Here is a 19,351-nt window from a genome sequence, read left to right on the forward strand (position 1 = left end):
AGTGCACTCAGGTTTAGCTAAGGATTATAACATGAAAAATCTTCATCCCCCTCTGTCCTGTTTGGACCCAGGAAAATCTAATCTGGGTAAAGATGACCTTCCCGTCAGCCAGAGTCACAACCCAGAGGCTAGCCAGATGGCAGATCATAATCTCTCAGTAGATACACTGTATCTGTAGGGCACAAAGATGACCCTATTCTTCATCGTGTCTGTGTCCCAGATAGCACCCTATTCCCTATGTAGAACACTCATATCTGTCCTCAGACACATCCTACCGTGCAGCATAAAGATGACCCTTTTCTAAATCATAACTGTCCGTTTTAGCGGTATCATTAAGACTGCGGCGGCAGTGCAGTGGGTATGAATATGAACTATGAAGCAGCCAGAGATACAGACGGAGACTGTCAGACTTTAGTTTGAACCAAAGTCTCCTACATGCCACAGAAATGTGTTAGCCCTCGGAGCTAAAGCCTAACTAATAGCCCGGGGAGCTGACCCAAGTCTTCAGGTCACAAGGCAAGGTTACTCATCACAGGAACATGATTCACCGGTCCACCTCCGTTACACTCACCCTCTCTGGAAGAGATCCACATTGTGAAACTTGTGCAGCTCTACAGAAAACTCCAACGTTCCCTGTACTTCAGACATGATATGTTCCAGGTCATCCCCTGCAGAGAGAAAATATAGTATATCAATCAATATAAGGTGCAGTTATTTACAGTTATAAGGTGCAGTTATTTACAGTTATTAAGGTGCAGTTATTTACAGTTATTAAGGTACAGTTATTTACAGTCATGAAGGTGCAGTTGTTTACAGTTATTAAGTGCAGTTATTTACAGTTATTAAGGTACAGTTATTTACAGTCATGAAGGTGCAGTTGTTTACAGTTATTAAGTGTAGTTATTTACAGTTATAAGGTGCAGTTATTTACAGTTATTAAGGTGCAGTTATTTACAGTAATTAAGGTGCCGTTATTTACAGTTATTAAGATGCAGTTATTTACAGTTATACGGTGCAGTTATTTACAGTTATACGGTGCAGTTATTTATTGTTATTAAGGTGCAGTTATTTACAGTTATAAGGTGCAGTTATTTACAGTTATTAAGGTGCAGTTATTTACAGTTATATAATGCAGTTATTTACAGTTAAACAGTGTAGTTATTTACAGTTATTAAGATGCAGTTATTTACAGTAATAAGGTGCAGTTATACAGTGCAGTTATTTACAGTTATTAAGGTGCAGTTATTTACAGTTATTAAGGTGTAGTTATTTACAGTTATTAAGGTGCAATTATTTACAGTTATTAAGGTGTAGTTATTTACAGTTATTAAGGTGCAGTTATTTACAGTTATATAATGTAGTTATTTACAGTAACTTACAGTATTTCAAGACTTGAGAAAGACCCAAGGGGTCAAAATGTTGTCACAAAAGACACACACGGTATTGCAGTGTGAGCAACACACTGGAAAATGCTCTATTGCACGAGCCCCATTGTTTTATGATTGCAGTGACAAAGCCAGCAGTACCTTCATGATTCATCAGTGAATTCATGGCCAAGTTAGCATCCTTTCACAAACAAAGGCATTCACAAGGAATCAAAATCGAATCCAACCATGACATGTATCACCTAATCATTGAACAAAGTCATTTGTCTTCTTCACTGTAGAGCTTCTGTGACTCAGTTGACCTCAGGCCTCACAGTGAGAGGATGCTTACTATATATATATATATATATATATATATATATATATATATATATATAACACACACACACACACACACACACACACACACACACACACACACACACACACACACACACACACACTCTCCTCCACCATGGTTTCTAATTAGACAAACAATGAGTCATTTAGGAAGTGTTTGCCTTGATCCTTCCATCTCCCAGGAAGCTATTCACAGAGTCAACAGGCACCTTGACTGCATACAACCTCAGCATGGAACAGTGAGATGAATGGAGAGACACCCGGGATGAAGTTTTACAAAAAGGTTATAAATTGATGGGACGGCTCCTGCTCTACAGTACATGTGAAAGTGTTAACTCACAATCTAACCGTCTTCCCAGTCACTCCTTAATGTGTTTTCTAATCATAATGATACTATGTTGTAGACTGTGTTCTTTCACACATTCCCATTTACATTGTTGTCATTTAGCGGACGCTCTTATCCAGAGCGACTTACAGTCAGTGCATTCAGCTTAGGTTGATAAAACAACCACATATCGCAGTCTGGCCTTCCTCTCAATAACGACATCACTCTCTCTCTCTCTCTCGAGTGCCTTTTATCATGATAATAGTAACAGCAGTTAGCAATAGCATGGGTAAGTTTGTTACTGCCATGCATTACTACAATATGGTAGAAGCCGTTGTGTTTATTGTCTCTGTTTTGCTTAGGATTTAATGTCCAGGTGCTGACGTGATCAACCTCTACTGTACTAACGAGTCACAGTTATTAAACAGTTGATATATTCAGCTTGTTTGATCCCCATTTAATAATTCTACCAAATATAATATCAAAAGATATGCCAATTAGTGAACGCTTTTATCCAAAGCGACTTACAGTCAGGCGTGCATACATTTAACATAAGGTGAATCAAACCCACAACCCTGCTGTTGCAAGCTCCATGCTCTCTCTACCAACTGAGCCACACATTTGGACCGATGAAGCCCCATCAAACTACAGCTTAGCCACCACGCCTGTAGGACATCATCTATCAGTAAACTAAGCTACAAAATGAAAATAAAACATACTGCATCGCATTTTTCGTTGTGATCTGCATTAAAATCAACTTCCAAAAACCATGCAAAAAGCTGTTTTCCCCCGTTAAGGGGTCGGACGATCATGTTTTTATCTGTGATCCCTTTGTTTTGATGTGTCTTTGAAGCTAGAAGAGTGTATAACAACTACATGTAATATGTCGTCCCCATTATGCCAAATCCTAGAGTTGTAAGAGCAGTAAAACACCTTTAACGCCACAATCTTGACAATGTTTCTGCATAAAAATGACAGGATGCAGATTAGTGTTATAAAGTAACAAAACAATTTGTCTGTATTTCCTCACTGAAAAAGGAACTTTGGCTTTCAAACGTTTTAGAATGTGATTCAGATTCAGACCCCCGGGCCTAGAAGATGCTGCTCTATTTAAAAGGCAGGGAGCCCGAGAAACACAATAACAAAGCCTCCTCCTGTACTGTGTGGTTCATTATCCCGCTGCTGATGAAAACCGCCTACAGGGAGGGAAGAGATATGTGACACAGCGTTGCTGCCTTCTGCATGACATTACTTTTTCTGTCACATTGACATGTAAGGGGGCAGGCAGACACACACACACGTGCACACACACATGCACATACACACTCCCCTGACGAAACTGGCTACTTTAATAAAGGTTATGATAGGGTGCTGAGGTTTGTGCTGTGCCAGTCCGTGGGTCATATTAACAGTGACCCGTCCTAACACAGAGCCTTGACCCAGCAGCATCAGACAGTTGTTGGTGGGAGAGGATGCAGAGGATATTGTGCTGTTGTTTAAAGAATGATGTATTGTACATCCGTCCTCTGGGCTCTGTGACAGTGTGTTGCTCTTTACTTATCTACTGTGCACTCTTAGAAAAATGGGTTTTGAAAGGGTTCTTTGGCTGTCCCCCAGGAGCACCCTTTTTGGTTCCAGGTAGAACCCTTTTGGGTTCCATGTCACACCCTCTTTGGAAAGGGTTCTACATGGAACCCTAAAGGGTTCAACCTGTAATCAAAAAGTAAAAAACCCTTTTAGGTTCTAGATAGCACTTTTTTTTTCTAAGAGTGTATAACACAATGGAAAATGCCCAGTTCTAGTCAGCTGTTGTCAGGTGTATCTCATTGAGTCAAAAGCAGGAGCTCTGCATTTCCCTCACTCTGTCTGGGATATACAGGCTACAGCTGGGACTGAACACTGTGTGCCTTACAGAAACACAGGCGGTTGCATATCATTCATTCTCTCTCTCTCTCTCTCTCTCTCTCTCTCTCTCTCTCTCTCTCTCTCTCTCTCTCTCTCTCTCTCTCTCTCTCTCTCTCTCTCTCTCTCTCTCTCTCTCTCTCTCTCTCTCTCTCTCTCTCTCTCTCTCTCTCTCTCTCTCTCTCTCTCTCTCTCTCTCTCTCTCAGTCCAACCGCTAGATCATGTTCACTGCCAGCAGAAGTACTGTATATAGTGGAGGCTGAATTATCTCCCCTGGATATCAACCTCAGCTGACATATTAGGACAATTCACTAGGTCACAGGCACCGCTCTACACACCATAGAATTACATAGGACTTTGACAGGATCCCTGTGATCCACACACACAAACAGTTTCAAGGGAAGTACATGTCAACAATAATTTCCTTACTTCTACTGAGCTCGTCTGTTTGCGCTGATGATGATGATGTCGATGACGATGATGATGATAGCAGCGTGTTAGTCACTATAGCAATAGAAGAGATGTGAGGGCCTGCTTGCACAGAGCGTGCATTGAACCATAGAATTGAACAGGTGCTGCTTGATTCTGTCATTGTCACATTGTCCCTGACCTGCACTTCTCCAGCTGGGTCAATTGCTGTGGCCTTGTCTCACCTGATCTCTCGTTTTAATCAAAATGACTTCTTTATAGTCAGTTAAATGAAGCTTACTGTATGTACGAGATCAGCCAGATAGATTGTTACTATGTGTACAACTCAGACCCTCTGTGATTCAAAGATACCTTCACTTACACTGTAATTTAAGTGTTAAAACAGATGAAGTCTAGTCAGAATACTAGGACCTGCAGATTGTTGTCCAGTATGATCTTCATCATTTACCATGCTAGTTGTCACGCCCTGACCAGTAAAGGGGTCATTTGTAATTGTAGTATGGTCAGGGCGTGGTAGGGGGTGTTTGTTTTGTGTGTTTTGGGGTTTTTGGTTCTAGGGGATTTTGGTTCTAGTTTTCTATTTCTATGTTTATTTTTCCATGTCTTTTTCCATGTTTGGCCGAGTATGGTTTCCAATCAGAGGCAGGTGTTTTTCGTTGTCTCTGATTGGAAGCCATACTTAGGCAGCCTGTTTTTTCCTTTGGGCTTGTGGGTGGTTGTTTTCTGCTTGTGTGCCTTATGGAACTGTTTCGTCGTCTGTTTATTTTGTTTTGAGTGTTCTTTTCTAAATAAAGAAGAAAGATGTGCACTATACCTGCTGCATTTTGGTCACCGTTCATCGACGCCTATGACAGAACCACCCACCAAAGAAGGACCAAGCAGCTGAAGAAGGAGCAGCAGGAGAAGTATTTGGAGTCATGGACGTGGGAGGAGATCCTCGATGGCAAGGGTCCATGGAGCCAGGCTGGGGAGTACCAGCGATCGAAGGAGGCGCTGGAGGAAGGCGTTGTATCCTCCTATTCAAGAGGTGAAGAGGCAGCCCCCAACATTTTTTTTGGGGGGGGGGCATAAGGGGAGTGTTGCTAGGTCAGGGGGGAACCCTGACCTAACTTCCCGGGCTATACGGAGGGAGCCATGGAGGAAACCAGAGCCGGTCGAGGAGTCAAGATCGGATGACGACGCTGAATTCCGGAGAAAGGGACTGGTGGAGAGCGCACGACGGAGCAGACGCACAGAGGGAGGAGCTAGACAACATGGAGGTATGCGCACTATGTCGCCCATAAGCACTCAGAGCCCGGTGCGGTCGATACAGGCTCCGCAACATTGTCGTGCGACAGTGCGCCGGCACAGCGTATCTGGCCTCCAATGCGGCTCCTCTGCCCAGGATATCCCACGCCTGCTCCACGCACGATACCCTGCATTCCTCAGCATAGCCCAGTTCGTCCTGTGCCAGCGCTTCGCTCTTGCCGGGCTAGAGTGAGCATTGAGCCAGGATGGGTTGTGTCAGCCCTGAGCGCCAGACCTCCAGTGCGCCTCCAAGGCCCAGTACGTCCTGTGCCTGCTCCGCGCACTCTCCGTCCAGCGACGCTCCTCAGACCGGAGCCTCCAGCGACGCTCCTCAGCCAGGAGCCTCCAGCGACGCTCCTCAGCCCGGAGCCTCCAGCAACGCTCCTCAGCCCGGAGCATCCAGCGACGCTCCCCAGCCCGGAGCATCCAGCGACGCTCCCCAGTCAGGAGCCTCCAGCGACGCTCCTCAGCCCGGAGCCTCCAGTGACACCCCTCAGGCCGGTGCCTCCAGCGACGCTCCCCAGTCAGGAGCCTCCAGCGACGCTCCTCAGGCCGGAGCCTCCAGCGACGCTCCTCAGGCCGGAGCCTCCAGCGACGCTCCTCAGCCCGGAGCCTCCAGCGACGCTCCTCAGCCAGGAGCCTCCAGCGACGCTCCTCAGCCAGGAGCCTCCAGCGACGCTCCTCTGCCCGGAGCCTCCAGCGACGCTCCTCAGCCCGGAGCATCCAGCCACGCTCCCCAGCCCGGAGCATCCAGCCACGCTCCCCAGCCCGGAGCCTCCAGCGACGCTCCCAGTTAGGAGCCTCCAGCGACGCTCCTCAGCCCGGAGCCTCCAGCGACACCCCTCAGGCCGGGGCCTACAGCGACGCTCCCCAGTCAGGAGCCTCCAGTGACGCTCCTCAGGCCGGAGCCTCCAGCGACGCTCCTCAGGCCGGAGCCTCCAGCGACGCTCCTCAGCCCGGAGCCTCCAGCAACGCTCCTCAGCCCGGAGCCTCCAGCGACGCTCCTCTGCCAGGAGCCTCCAGCGACACCTCTCAGCCCTGGGCCTCCAACGACGCCTCTCAGTCCGGGGCCTCCAGCTACGCCTCTCAGTCCGGGGCCTCCAGCGACGCCTCTCAGTCCGGGGCCTCCAGCGACGCCTCTCAGCCCGGAGTCGTCTGAACGGGAGCTACGCCCAGAGCCAGAGCCACCCCTCCGTAGTGGGAGGATTGGCGAAGGGGGGGTGTAGCACAGGAACCGTCGTTGACGGTGGCCACCCTCCCTTCCCTCCCTTTAGGTTTGGGGTTGTTTTGTGGGTTTTTTTGTTTTGGAGGTGCAGTCGGGGTCTGCACCTTCGGGGGGGGGGGTCACGTCCTGACCAGTAAAGGGGTCATTTGTAATTGTAGTATGGTCAGGGCGTGGCAGGGGGTGTTTGTTTTGGGGGTTTTGGTTCTAGGGGATTATGGTTCTAGTTTTCTATTTCTATGTTTCTTTTTCCATGTTTGGCCGAGTATGGTTTCCAATCAGAGGCAGGTGTTTTTCGTTGTCTCTGATTGGAAGCCATACTTAGGCAGCATGTTTTTTCCTTTGGGTTTGTGGGTGGTTGTTTTCTGTATAGCCTGTGTGCCTTTGTCAGGGATTTCTTCGTCTTCTGACGATATAACGAAATCATCGTCGGAAAAGGTAGACCAATACGCAGCAGGTATGTGATTGTTCATTTTGAACATTTATTCACTTCAAAACGAATACAAAAACAACAAACAAAAAACACGAACGATTGACAAACTGACAGTCTGGTAAGGCACTAGGCTAAACACAGAACAATCACCCACAAATAACAAACACAAACACACCCTCATATATGGGATTCTCAATCAAAGGCAGATAGACAACACCTGCCTTCAACTGAGAGTCCCAACCCCAATTAACCAAACATAGAAACAGACATACTAGACAAAAATCATAGAATACCTGAAAACCAAAAAGTGCCCAAAACCCCGGAATACTTAAACCAAATGCCCCTTCAACAAAACACACCACCCGAACCACATAAAACGAATACCCTCTGCCACGTCCTGACCAAACTACAATACTAATTAACCTTTATACTGGCCAGGACGTGACAGTACCCCCTTAAAGGTGCTAACCCGGAAGCACCTTAAAACGAAAAAAAAACAAAAAAACAACCCCAAACAACAAAACCAAAATTCCCCTCTACTAAAGGGAGGGAAGGGAGGGTGGCTGCCGTCAACGACGGCACTGTGCTACACCCCCCCCTCCCCAACCCACCTATATCTGGAGGTGGCTCTGGTTCCGGCCGTTCCAGGCTGTCGGGCCACTCTGGCATCGCCGAGGGGCAGTCGGGCCAGTCTGGCAGGGCAGTCGGGCCAGTCTGGCATCGCCGGGGGGCAGTCGGGCCAGTCTGGCAGTTCGGGACAGTCTGGGCAGTCTGGGCAGTCTGGCCACTCCGGCAGTTCAGGGCAGTCTGGCCACTCCGGCAGTTCAGGGCAGTCTGGCCACTCCGGCAGTTCAGGGCAGTCTGGCCACTCCGGCAGTTCAGGCAGCGGCCACTCGCAGTTCAGGACAGTCTGGCCACTCCGGCAGTTCAGCGCAGTCTGGCCACTCCGGCAGTTCAGCGCAGTCTGGCCACTCCGGCAGTTCAGCGCAGTCTGGCCACTCCGGCAGTTCAGCGCAGTCTGACCTCTCTGGCGACTGTTGACTGGCGGGCAGCTCTGACGACTGTTGACTGGCGGGCAGCTCTGACGACTGTTGACTGGCGGGCAGCTCTGACGACTGTTGACTGGCGGGCAGCTCTGATGACGACTGTTGACTGGCGGGCAGCTCTGATGACGACTGTTGACTGGCGGGCAGCTCTGATGACGACTGTTGACTGGCGGGCAGCTCTGATGACGACTGTTGACTGGCGGGCAGCTCTGATGACGACTGTTGACTGGCGGGCAGCTCTGATGACGACTGTTGACTGGCGGGCAGCTCTGATGACGACTGTTGACTGGCGGGCAGCTCTGATGACGACTGTTGACTGGCGGGCAGCTCTGGTGACTGTTGACTGGCGGGCAGCTCTGGTGACTGTTGACTGGCGTGGCTGGGTTGACGCACTTGTAGCCTGGTGCGTGGTGCTGGTACTGGGCTTACCAGATTATGAACACGCACCTCCAGGCTAGTGCGGGGAGCGGGAACAGGACGAGTCGGACTGGGTTGACGCACTTCCGGGTCCGCACACGAGAGACAGGAGCTGGAAACCCAGGACTATGGAGGCGCACAGTCGGTCTAGATCTTACCTCCTGCACAACCCGCCTTGGCTGGATGGAACTAGTAGCCCCGTACGAGCGGGGTGCTCGTACAGGGCAGACTGGGCTGTGCAGGGGCCTGATGGTAGCCGTGCGTAGAGCGGGAGTTGGGTAGCCTGGTCCTCGGAGGCGTACCGGCGACCAGATGCGCTGCGCAGGCATCCTCCTACCAGGCTGGATGCCCGCTCTAGCACGGCACCTGCGAGGGGCTGGAATAACGCGCACCGGACTGTGCGTGCGTATGGGTGAGATAGTGCGCTCCTCAGCGAAACATGAGCGTTGGGGAGCGCTCTCCACCCCATACGCTCCTCCATATAACCACGGGTAGCTGGCTTCCGGCTCTTCTTACGCCTAGCCAAACTACCCGTGTGCCCCCCCCAAAAATTTTTATTGGGGGTGCCTCTCGTGCTTCTCCCTCAGCGCGTCCATGGCCTCGTACCTACGCCTCTCTGCCTTGGCTGCCTCAATTTCCCACTGCGGGCGGCGATACTCCCCAGCCTGGTGCCAAGGTCCGGCCCCATCCAGAACTTCCTCCCAGGTCCACTTCTCCCGCCAGTCGAATTCCCTCTGCTCCTTCTTCTGCTGCTTGGTCCATAGTTGGTGGGTGATTCTGTCAGGGATTTCTTCGTCTTCTGACGATATAACGAAATCATCGTCGGAAAAGGTAGACCAATACGCAGCAGGTATGTGATTGTTCATTTTGAACATTTATTCACTTCAAAACGAATACAAAAACAACAAACAAAAAACACGAACGATTGACAAACTGACAGTCTGGTAAGGCACTAGGCTAAACACAGAACAATCACCCACAAATAACAAACACAAACACACCCTCATATATGGGACTCTCAATCAAAGGCAGATAGACAACACCTGCCTTCAACTGAGAGTCCCAACCCCAATTAACCAAACATAGAAACAGACATACTAGACAAAAATCATAGAATACCTGAAAACCAAACAGTGCCCAAAAACCCCGGAATACTTAAACCAAATGCCCCTTCAACAAAACACACCACCCCGAACCACATAAAACGAATACCCTCTGCCACGTCCTGACCAAACTACAATAGTAATTAACCTTTATACTGGCCAGGACGTGACAGCCTTATGGAACTGTTTCTTCGTCTGTTTATTTTGTTTTGAGTGTTCTTTTCTAAATAAAGAAGAAAGATGAGCACTATACCCGCTGCATTTTGGTCACCGTTCATCGACGCCTATGACACTAGTAGCTGATGGGGATGCTCTGAAGTCCAATTACAATAGGCCCTCTAATGTGCTGCTGCTTGTGGCCATATCCTACCGTTCTGATGACACGCTATCTAGCTGATGAAAATCATTAAACTCTAATCATGACAAAGTGCCACCTGCTTGGGTTACAGACACTATTTCAGATGACTAAATAATGCTGAGTGCTATTACACTTTTGAGTCTGGGGCTCTATGAGGCTATTACAGGTTACACTACTGAGGCTGGGGCTCTATGAGGCTATTACAGGTTACACTACTGAGGCTGGGGCTCTATGAGGCTATTACAGGTTACATTACTGAGGCTGGGGTTCTATGAGGCTATTACAGGTTACACTACTGAGGCTGGGGCTCTATGAGGATATTACAGGTTACACTACTGAGGCTGGGGCTCTATGAGGCTATTACAGGTTACACTACTGAGGCTGGGGCTCTATGAGGCTATTACAGGGTACATTACTGAGGCTGGGGCTCTATGAGCCTATTACAGGTTACACTACTGAGGCTGGGGCTCTATGAGGCTATTACAGGTTACACTACTGAGGCTGGGGTTCTATGAGGCTATTACAGGTTACACTACTGAGGCTGGGGCTCTATGAGGCTATTACAGGTTACACTACTGAGGCTGGGGCTCTATGAGTCTATTACAGGTTACACTACTGAGGCTGGGGCTCTATGAGGCTATTACAGGTTACACTACTGAGGCTGTGGCTCTATGAGGCTATTACAGGGTACATTACTGAGGCTGGGGCTCTATGAGGCTATTACAGGTTACACTACTGAGGCTAGGGCTCTATGAGGCTATTACAGGTTACACTACTGAGGCTGGGGTTCTATGAGGCTATTACAGGTTACACTACTGAGGCTGGGGCTCTATGAGGCTATTACAGGTTACACTACTGAGGCTGGGGCTCTATGAGGCTATTACAGGTTACACTACTGAGGCTGGGGCTCTATGAGGCTATTACAGGTTACACAACTGAGGCTGGGGCTCTATGAGGCTATTACAGGTTACACTACTGAGGCTGGGGTTCTATGAGGCTATTACAGGTTACACTACTGAGGCTGGGGCTCTATGAGGCTATTACAGGGTACATTACTGAGGCTGGGGCTCTATGAGGCTATTACAGGTTACACTACTGAGGCTGGGGCTCTATGAGGCTATTACAGGTTACACTACTGAGGCTGGGGCTCTATGAGGCTATTACAGGGTACATTACTGAGGCTGGGGCTCTATGAGGCTATTACAGGGTACACTACTGAGGCTGGGGTCCTATGGGGGGACTTGAGTTTGTCACCACTAATCTCTCAACCACAACAAGCAAAACAAGCCCCTGGCTCTTCTCTCACTGAACTGGCTTGTATGTTAAGCTGGCAAATAGACTTGCATTTTAGTAACTGAAATAAAGACAAAACCCAGCACAGTCTAAATATTTTTTACATAAGCCTACAAGTAGTTGGTTGACCTGAAATAGTCTAGAAAGAACAACCACACTCAAAACATTGATTCAAATGTTCTTTCTCGCCACAATACTGAGACTGCAGAGTCTGCAGGTAGGCTACCTTCTCTGCTTCTACTTCTGACATCACAGTATAACACATACACTATATGACCAAAAGTATGTGGACATCTTTTTGTAGAACATCTCATTCCAAAATCATGGGCATTATTATGGAGTTGGTCCCCCCTTTGCTGCTATAACAGCCTCCACTCTCCTGGGAAGGCTTTCGACTAGATGTTGGAACATTTGTTGCGGGGACTTCAGCCACAACGCTTCCATTCAGCCACAAGAGCATTACTGAGGTCGGGCACTGATGTTGGGCGATTAGGCCTTGCTCACAGTCAGCGTTCCAATTCATCCCAAAGGTGTTTGATGGGGTTGAGGTCGGGGCTCTGTGTAGGCCAGTCAAGTTCTTCCACACTGATCTCAACAAACCATTTCTGTATGGAGCTCGCTTTGTGCACGGGGGCATTGTCATACTGAAACAGGAAAGGTCCTTCCCCAAACTGTTGCCACAAAGTTGGAAGCACAGAATCGTCTAGAATATAATTGTATGCTGTAGTGTTAATATTTTCCTTCACTGGAACTAAGGGGCCTAGTGGGAACAATGAAAAACAACCCCAGACCATTAGTCCTCCTCCACCAAACTTTACAGTTGGCACTATGCATTCAGGCACATAGCGTATTCCTGGCATCTGCCAAACCCAGATTAGTCCGTCAGACTGCCAGATGGTGAAGCGTGATTCATCCCACCAGAGAACACGTTTCCACTTCAATGGCGGCGAGCTTTACACCACTCCAGCCCACACTTAGGCGTGTGTGTGGCTGCTCGGCCATGGAAACCCATTTCATGAAGCTCCCGACAGTTATTGTGCTGGCGTTGCTTCCAGAGGCAGTTTGGAACTCGGTTTTGAGTGTTGCAAACGAGGACAGACAATTTCTATGCGCTACGTGCTTCAGCACTCGGCAGTCCCGTTCTGTGAGCTTGTGTGGCCTACCACTTCGCGGCTGAGCAGTTGTTGCTCCTAGACGTTTCCACTTCACAACAACAGCACTTACAGTAGATCGGTGCAGCTCCAGCAGGGCAGAAATTTGATGAACTGACTTGCTGGAAAGGTGGCATCCTATGATGGTGCCACGTTGAAAGTCACTGAACTCTTCATTAAGGCCATTCTACTGCAAGGTTTGTCTATGGAGATTGCATTGCTGTGTGTTCAATTTTATACGCCTGTCAGCAAAAGTTGTGGCTGAAATAGCCGAATCCACAAATTCTAAGGGGTGTCCACATACCTTTGTATATATAGTGTATCTCAGGATCAGAAGGGGGACATTATTCAGAGTGTAGCAGCCTACTGTAGCTACTTGCCTATATTTGGAGTAAGTATTTGGAGAGGCAGAACTGAGACAACGGGCCAAGCGTAGGTGTAATCATAGCACAGTCACAGTGCCATAACAACCGGTTAAATGTTTACACACCATCGTCACATGACAGGAAATTAATCTCACACATTCACCTCATAATTAACCCTCATCTCATGGGGCAGGCTACAATGAAAGGCAACGACACCATCCCTATGAATAAAAACAACAAACTGGAATAAAACAACATCCTCCCACAGAAAAGACACTCCAGCACACTGGTATCCTTATATGCCACACAATAAATGAAATCGCTATTTTCTTGGTTTTAAGACCCATTAGCCTAAATGTATTGCTGAGTTACAAGAATACCAGTAGGCCTATACTGGAGTTGTTCACTAATCTGTCTCTCCATGCACCGACTGGAACTAGGCTATATGAGATGCATGAACTACCCGCTACTTAAAGGAAAACTATATTTTGCTATTTGTTTCAATTGTCCTTTGTTGACATAGTCCCAAAATGTTTTGCTTGTCAGTACTCAAGTTTTCAACATATGTAACTTTGAAAATACAGAAATGATCCCCTTATGATGCATTTTGCATCTTGGGACAATATCAACAATGGACTAATGAAACAGTGGACGAATAAAAGCCACCATCCTTATGAATAAAGCACCTAGTAAGGAAAGGAACTGAAGGGCACAGATGTGATACAGAGAGAGTCTGACTCACTGTGTAAAGGAGAGATTATGTAAATCATGTGATTGTGATCTCTGGGCCAAGTTCTTCTAAGGACATTAGCTACTATAGAAACACTTAGTTTAGATCACAGTCACACATACATTTGAGGAAGGGTGGAGAGTGGGTAAGGGGGGGTTGCAGTGACTTACTGAACTTGCAGTTATGTTCTGTGCTGATAACATGATCTAGAATTCATCCAAAGGCTCTAATATAATATATAACAGCAATTCACCTCATCAAGTCATCCAACTAGCCAAGGAACATAACATTGGTGTGACCTGTGTGCTATTGGTACAGTGGTGCGGCAGGTAGCCTAGTCGTTAGAGCATTGGGCCAGTAACCGAAAGGTTGCTAGATTGAATACCCAAGCTGACAAGGTAAAAATATGTCATTCTGCCCCTGAACAAGGCAGTTAACCCACTGTTCCTAGACCGTCATTGTAAATAAGAATTTGTTCTTAACTGACTTGCCAAGTTAAATAAAGGTTAAATAAAATGTTTTTTAAAAACAGTGGTTGGGGCTGTTCATATAGTGGTTGGGGCTGTTGATACAGTGGTTGGGCCTGTTCGTATAGTGGTTGGGGCTGTTGATACAGTGGTTGGGGCTGTTGATACAGTGGTTGGGGCTGTTGATACAGTGGTTGGAGCTGTTCGTATAGTGGTTGGGGCTGTTGATACAGTGGTTGGGCCTGTTCGTATAGTGGTTGGGCCTGTTCGTATAGTGGTTGGGGCTGTTCGTATAGTGGTTGGGGCTGTTGATACAGTGGTTGGGGCTGTTGATACAGTGGTTGGGGCTGTTCGTATAGTGGTTGGGGCTGTTCGTATAGTGGTTGGGGCTGTTGATACAGTGGTTGGGGCTGTTCGTATAGTGGTTGGGGCTGTTCGTATAGTGGTTGGGGCTGTTGATACAGTGTTTTTATTTTTTTATTTTAAGAACAAAGTCAGTTAAGAACAAATTCTTATATTCAATGACGGCCTAGGAACAAATGCTAGGAGAGTAGACTGTTCACCAAGCGGACAGCTGCATGCAGTGTGCAGTAGACAAAGCACCTGCCCTCCGCTAAGCAGACCTTCTGTCATAGAAATAGGCTATTAGTAATCCACTGCACCTGACTACCATCACTGACATGGAAATGTCTGAAGTCCTGTACTTTATAAGCTCATCTCTTTTTATACTTATATTATCTTATGTATAACCTAACATAGGCTACTAGCATAGAATAACCTACAGTTGAAGTTGGAATTTTACATACACTTAGGTTGGAGTCATTAAAACTCATTTTCAATCACTCCACAAGTGTCTTGTTAACGAACTGTAGTTTTGGCAAGTCGGTTAGGACATCTACCTTGTCCATGACACAAGTAATCTTTCCAACAATTGTTTACGGGCAGATTATTTCACTCATAATTCACTGTATCACAACTCCAGTGGGTCAGAAGTTTACATAAACTAAGTTGACTGTGCCTTTAAACAGCCTGGAAAATTCCAGAAAATGATGTATTGGCTTTAGAAGCTTCTGAAAAGCTAATTGGCATCATTTGAGTCAATTGGAGATGTACTTGTGGATGTATTTCAAGGCCTACGTTCAAACTCAGTGCCTCTTTGCTTGACATCATGGGAAAATCAAAAGAAATCAGCCAACACCTCTGAAATAAATGTAGACCTCCACAAGTCTGGTTCATCCTTGGGAGCAATTTCCAAACGCCTGAAGGTACCACGTTCATCTGTACAAACAATAGTACGTGAGTATAAACACCGTGGGACCACGCAGATGTCATACCGCTCAGGAAGGAGATGTGTTCTGTCTCCTAGAGATGAACGTACTTTGGGACGAAAAGTGCAAATCAATCCCAAAACAACAGCAAAGGACCTTGTGATGATGCTGGAGGAAACAGGTACAAAAGTATCTATATCCACAGTAAAACGAGTCCTATATCAACATAACCTGAAAGGCAGCTCAGCAAGGAAGAAGCCACTGCTCCAAAACTGCCATAAAAAAACCCAGACTACGGTTTGCAACTGCACATGGGGACAAAGATTGGACTTTTTGGAGAAAAGTCCTCTGGTCTGATGAACAAAAATAGAACTGTTTGGCCATAATGACCATTATTATGTTTGGAGGAAAAAGGGGGAGGCTTGCAAGCCGAAGAACACCATCCCAACAGTGAAGCACGGGGGTGGCAGCATCATGTTGTGGGGGTGCTTTGCTGCAGGAGGGTCTGGTGCACTTCACAAAATAGATGGCATCATGAGGGAGGAAAATTATGTGGATATATTGAAGCAACATCTCTAGACATCAGTCAGGAAGTTAAATCTTGGTCGCAAATGGGTCTTCCAAATGGACAATGACCCCAAGCATACTTCCAAAGTTGTGGCAAAATGGCTTAAGGACAACAAAGTCAAGGTATTGGAGTGGCCATCACAAAGCCCTGACCTCAATCCCATCGAAAATTTGTGGGCAGAACTGAAAAAGCGTGTGTGAGCAAGGAGGCCGACAAACCTGACTCAGTTACACCAGCTCTGTCAGGAGGAATGGGCCAAAATGTACCCAACTTATTGTGGGAAGCTTGTGAAAGGCTAAAGTTAAACAATTTAAAGGCAACGCTACCAAATACTAATTGAGTGTATCTAAACTTCTGACCCACTGGGAATGTGATGAAAGAAATAAAAGCTGAAATAAATCACTCTCTACTATTATTCTGACATTTCACATTCTTAAAATAAAGTGGTGATCCTAGCCTTCCCTGTGGCTCAGTTGGTAGAGCATGGTGTTTGCAACGCCAGCATGGTGTGTGCAACACCAGGGTTGTGGGTTCGATTCCCACAGGGGGCCAGTACAAAAAAAATGCATGAAATGACATGTATGCATTCACTACTGTAAGTCGCTCTGGATAAGAGTGTCTGCTAAATGACAAAAATGTAAAAAATGTAATCTTAACTGACCTAAAACAGGGAATTTTGACTATGATTAAATGTCAGGAATTGTGAAAAACTGAGTTGAAATGTGTATGTGGTAGCAACATAGGTCATAGTGATTCTTGCTAGGTTTCTGCATACACCAGGTGCCACTTCTAGACTACCATTGTTATTGCATTATTCCAAATATTGGTCCAACAGCTCCGCATGTATTGAATTATGATGGGGGGGTAGCTTCTTTGTTTTGCCTAGTACTTAAAATGACAGACATCTGAATTGTGTAGGTGTCAGTCCATCTAAGTCCTGTCAGTTGTGGTTAGATAAATCACACTTAAATCAACACCCAAACTATTTCAAATGACAAAGCATCTCTGGATGTTTGCCAAATATTTTCCATAAAACGATTTGCTCTGTGTGTGTATATGTGCGTGTGTGTGTCAGTGCCTGCGTGCGTGCATAGCAGACACAACGTTCTACTGTTGGTATTTTAGTGCTGCTGCTACAGCCAAATCTGCTATTATAGACTCGTCGAACTTTTAACGGTAACTAAATTGTGAGCGGGCGCTTTAACAACAATTTAGCGGTCGGGTCTGTTACAATCTCGTCAAAACATTATCCGTTTCACAATACAGCAGCAAGCACTGTGATGGACAATGAGGATAGCTATAGTACAATGTAACAAACCTTACCTTGCTCACTGATGCGCTGAGAATCTCCACGCAATACCCAGTGTCCACCACTGTCTAATTAATATCCACAAGGCTTTGGCTTCGCAACCTGCAGCGACACTTGCCTTTCGGTCGGCGGATGTATGATGCCTTCCCGGTCTGTGTTCAGTGTTTATATCGCTGTCGTAAGCTGCTGCTCAACGCTTCTCCTGCTGCTGCTGCTGCTGTTGCCATGGTTATCCATTTAGCCCTGTATCCTCTTCTTCTGCAGTGCAAACCACTAGCTAACAGCTTCCTAGCGTAGTTTACGTTTCCCCCATCATGACAGTAATGTTCAAATAGTCTAAGTGGTGCGCCTGGCCTGTCTCGTGGTTTAGCTTCGTGTTTATCCTCTGTCCGGTGGTTGACACATCGTTTCGGGAGAACATTAACAGGGTCCTGCAGTGGAAGCAGTGGCTCCTGCCAGTTTGCGCACTGTGCGTACAATTGACGGGCTGACGTCACTGCCGGTTGAGAAATTAAAACTAGCCCACCTGAGAACTTTCACCAGCACTATCAACACATTTACACAATAGGCTATGTTTACAGTCATTGGATTGTAAGCGTTTCTTAGTTTGGTGTATAACAACAAGTATTAGTATTATGGGATGGAGAAGCAAAATAGCCAAGAAGTCATGGAGTTATGAGTTCAGGACCTGAACTTCAGGTAGGCCTCTGTGCTTCAGTAAACACAAGAAGTAGGAGGGGTGCTCTGCACTAATGACAGTAATCCAGTGATAGGGTTTATCCAACAAAAAATTTAATAAATACTCATTCCTGGTAAACAAGTTGGAACACTCATAAACAGGCAGAGATACACTGAACAAAAAATATTAACGCAACATGTAACAATTTCAAAGATCTTGTTGAGTTACGGTTTATATAAGGAAATCACTCAATTGAAATTAATAAATTAGGACCTAATCTATGGATTTCACATGACTGGGAATACAGATATGCAGATATCTTGAAAAAAAAAAGTTAGGGGCGTGGATCAGAAAACCTGTCAGTAGAGTTGATCAGGCTGTCGATTGTGGCCTGTGGAAGATCTGTTTGGGATGGAAACGTTGTCAATAAAGTGGTGAATTGGGAGCTTTAACAGTGTGCAGGCCTTCTTGTTCTATACAAGTATTCTTTATTAGCCCAGCACCTATATTGTTAAAGATGTGCATATGACCACAAACTTTTCTGTGGGAATGTTGTCCCATTCCTCAATGGCTGTGCGAGTTTCTGGATATTGGCGGGAACTGGAACAAGATGTCGTACATGTCGATCCAGAGCATCCCAAACATGCTCAATGAGTGACATGTCTGGTGAGCATGCAGACCATGGGAGAACTGGGACATTTTCAGCTTCCAGGAATTGTGTACAGATCCTTGCGACATGGGGCTGCGCATTATCATGCTGAAACATGAGGTGATGGTGGCGGGTGAATGGCACGACAAAGGACTTCAGGATCTCATCACGGTATCTCTGCACTCAAATTGCTATCGATAAAATACAATTGAGTTCATTGTCCGTATCTTATGCCTGCCCATGCCATAACCCCACCGCCACCATGGGGCACTCTGTTCACAACGTTGAAATCATTAAACCACTTGCCCCTACGATGCCATACACGTGGTCTGCGGTTGTAAGGCCGATTGGACATACAGACAACTTCTCTAAAACAACGTTGGAGGCATGTTGGAGACAACGTTGGAGAAATGTACATTCAGTTCTCTGTCAACAGCTCTGGTGGATATTCCTGCAGTCAGCATGCCAATTGCACGCTCCCTCCAAACTTGAGACATCTGTGGCATTGTGTTGTGTGACAGAACTGCACATTTTAGAGTGGCCTTTTATTGTTCCATGCACAAGGTGCACTTGTGTACTGATCATGCTATTGAATCAGCTTCTTGATATGCCGCACCTTTCAGGT

General features: G+C 46.6%; 1 protein-coding gene across 1 annotated transcript in view; it reads right to left on the bottom strand.

Moving 5' to 3' along the window:
* Positions 1–17,859, bottom strand: part of LOC106570218 (protein FAM135B) — a 57,731-nt gene extending 39,872 nt beyond the window's left edge. The window contains exons 1-2 of the mRNA XM_014142305.2: positions 17,413–17,859; positions 572–668 (exon numbers count right to left, since the gene is read on the bottom strand). Coding sequence (XP_013997780.1) covers positions 572–648 — 77 coding nt within the window. The 5' untranslated portion in view covers positions 649–668; positions 17,413–17,859. The remainder of the gene's footprint in view (positions 1–571; positions 669–17,412) is intronic.
* Between the last annotated feature and the right edge of the window lie 1,492 nt (positions 17,860–19,351).

Source organism: Salmo salar, chromosome ssa14, assembly GCF_905237065.1.
Source record: "Salmo salar chromosome ssa14, Ssal_v3.1, whole genome shotgun sequence".
NCBI classification, from domain to species: Eukaryota; Metazoa; Chordata; class Actinopteri; order Salmoniformes; family Salmonidae; genus Salmo; species Salmo salar.